Source organism: Carassius auratus, chromosome 29 (assembly GCF_003368295.1).
Source record: "Carassius auratus strain Wakin chromosome 29, ASM336829v1, whole genome shotgun sequence".
NCBI lineage: Eukaryota > Metazoa > Chordata > Actinopteri > Cypriniformes > Cyprinidae > Carassius > Carassius auratus.
In genome coordinates this window covers 7,192,667-7,193,627 of record NC_039271.1, presented here as the reverse complement: position 1 = coordinate 7,193,627, position 961 = coordinate 7,192,667, and the positions used below count along the sequence as shown (strand labels likewise).

General features: G+C 42.6%; 1 protein-coding gene across 1 annotated transcript; it reads left to right on the top strand.

Annotated features, from left to right (window-relative positions):
- On the top strand, positions 1-846 carry LOC113047935 (small integral membrane protein 30). Its single transcript, XM_026209372.1, has one exon. It carries the CDS (start codon positions 67-69, stop codon positions 247-249), a length of 183 nt encoding a protein of 60 aa, XP_026065157.1. The 5' UTR covers positions 1-66; the 3' UTR covers positions 250-846.
- Positions 847-961: the final 115 nt, after the last annotated feature.

Below are 961 nucleotides of genomic sequence, written 5' to 3'. Positions count from 1 at the left end.
AGATCACCTGACGTGTCGTCACTGCTGTTGCGCTGCTCTCCACGCAAGTCACAACTGACCAACAACATGGCTCCCAAAGACCAAAATCTACGCATGGTGCTCTGCCTTTTTCTCCTGACGCTGGTCCGCACCGCCGAGGCGTTTGACGGAGGAGACGCGGCGGCTTTACTGCTGGGCGCCACAGTGACGCTCGTGGGAATCTGCGCGTGCCTGGGCTGGTACGCGCGCACACGAAACGGCCAGTTTTGATGACTACCTGCTCATCAAGGCCTCATCCGGAAATGTGACTGAGTGCATAAAGACTGTCATGCATTTATCCTGCAAATAATTGGTAATGCGCGCAGAGGAAGGACCTATATGGATAATATGAGCTATTGATTGTATTCCTTGACGAATTATCCTCATTGAGTCACTTATATTGGACACTGGACACTTCCTGTCTCTGTGGACCATGTGGGACACTTCTACAACTGCATCAGCGTTAAAAAGCCCATTAGATTATTACTGCATGACAACAAGATCACATTCTCTGACACATTTCTATGTGACTTGAACATACATGATGTTGGTCTCCTGTAATTTTACAGTCACTGCAAGACAATCTGCTTCCAGTTTCAACTGCGTGATAAAAGCACTGTTATGAATTGTTAAATGGCTAATGTCTCTGTCTATATAAAGCATTCGGTGTCAATTGGCTTTAAAGGAAGGTGATGCTGCCTGCTTTCTGTGTTTTTGTTAATAAATTGTGTAAAATGAATGTGCCTATCGTGTTCACTTATGAGACTGTACATCTTTTGCAAACTGAATAGAACAAGTTTGAAGTTGCATGCATTAAAATCATATTCACTGTGTGAATATGATTAACAAATTATTAGTTGTGGAAACAAGTGCTTTTTTTGTTTTCTTTGCAAAATGTGCTCTAAAATGATCAGGATATACAAAATGTACAGTATTTAGACAT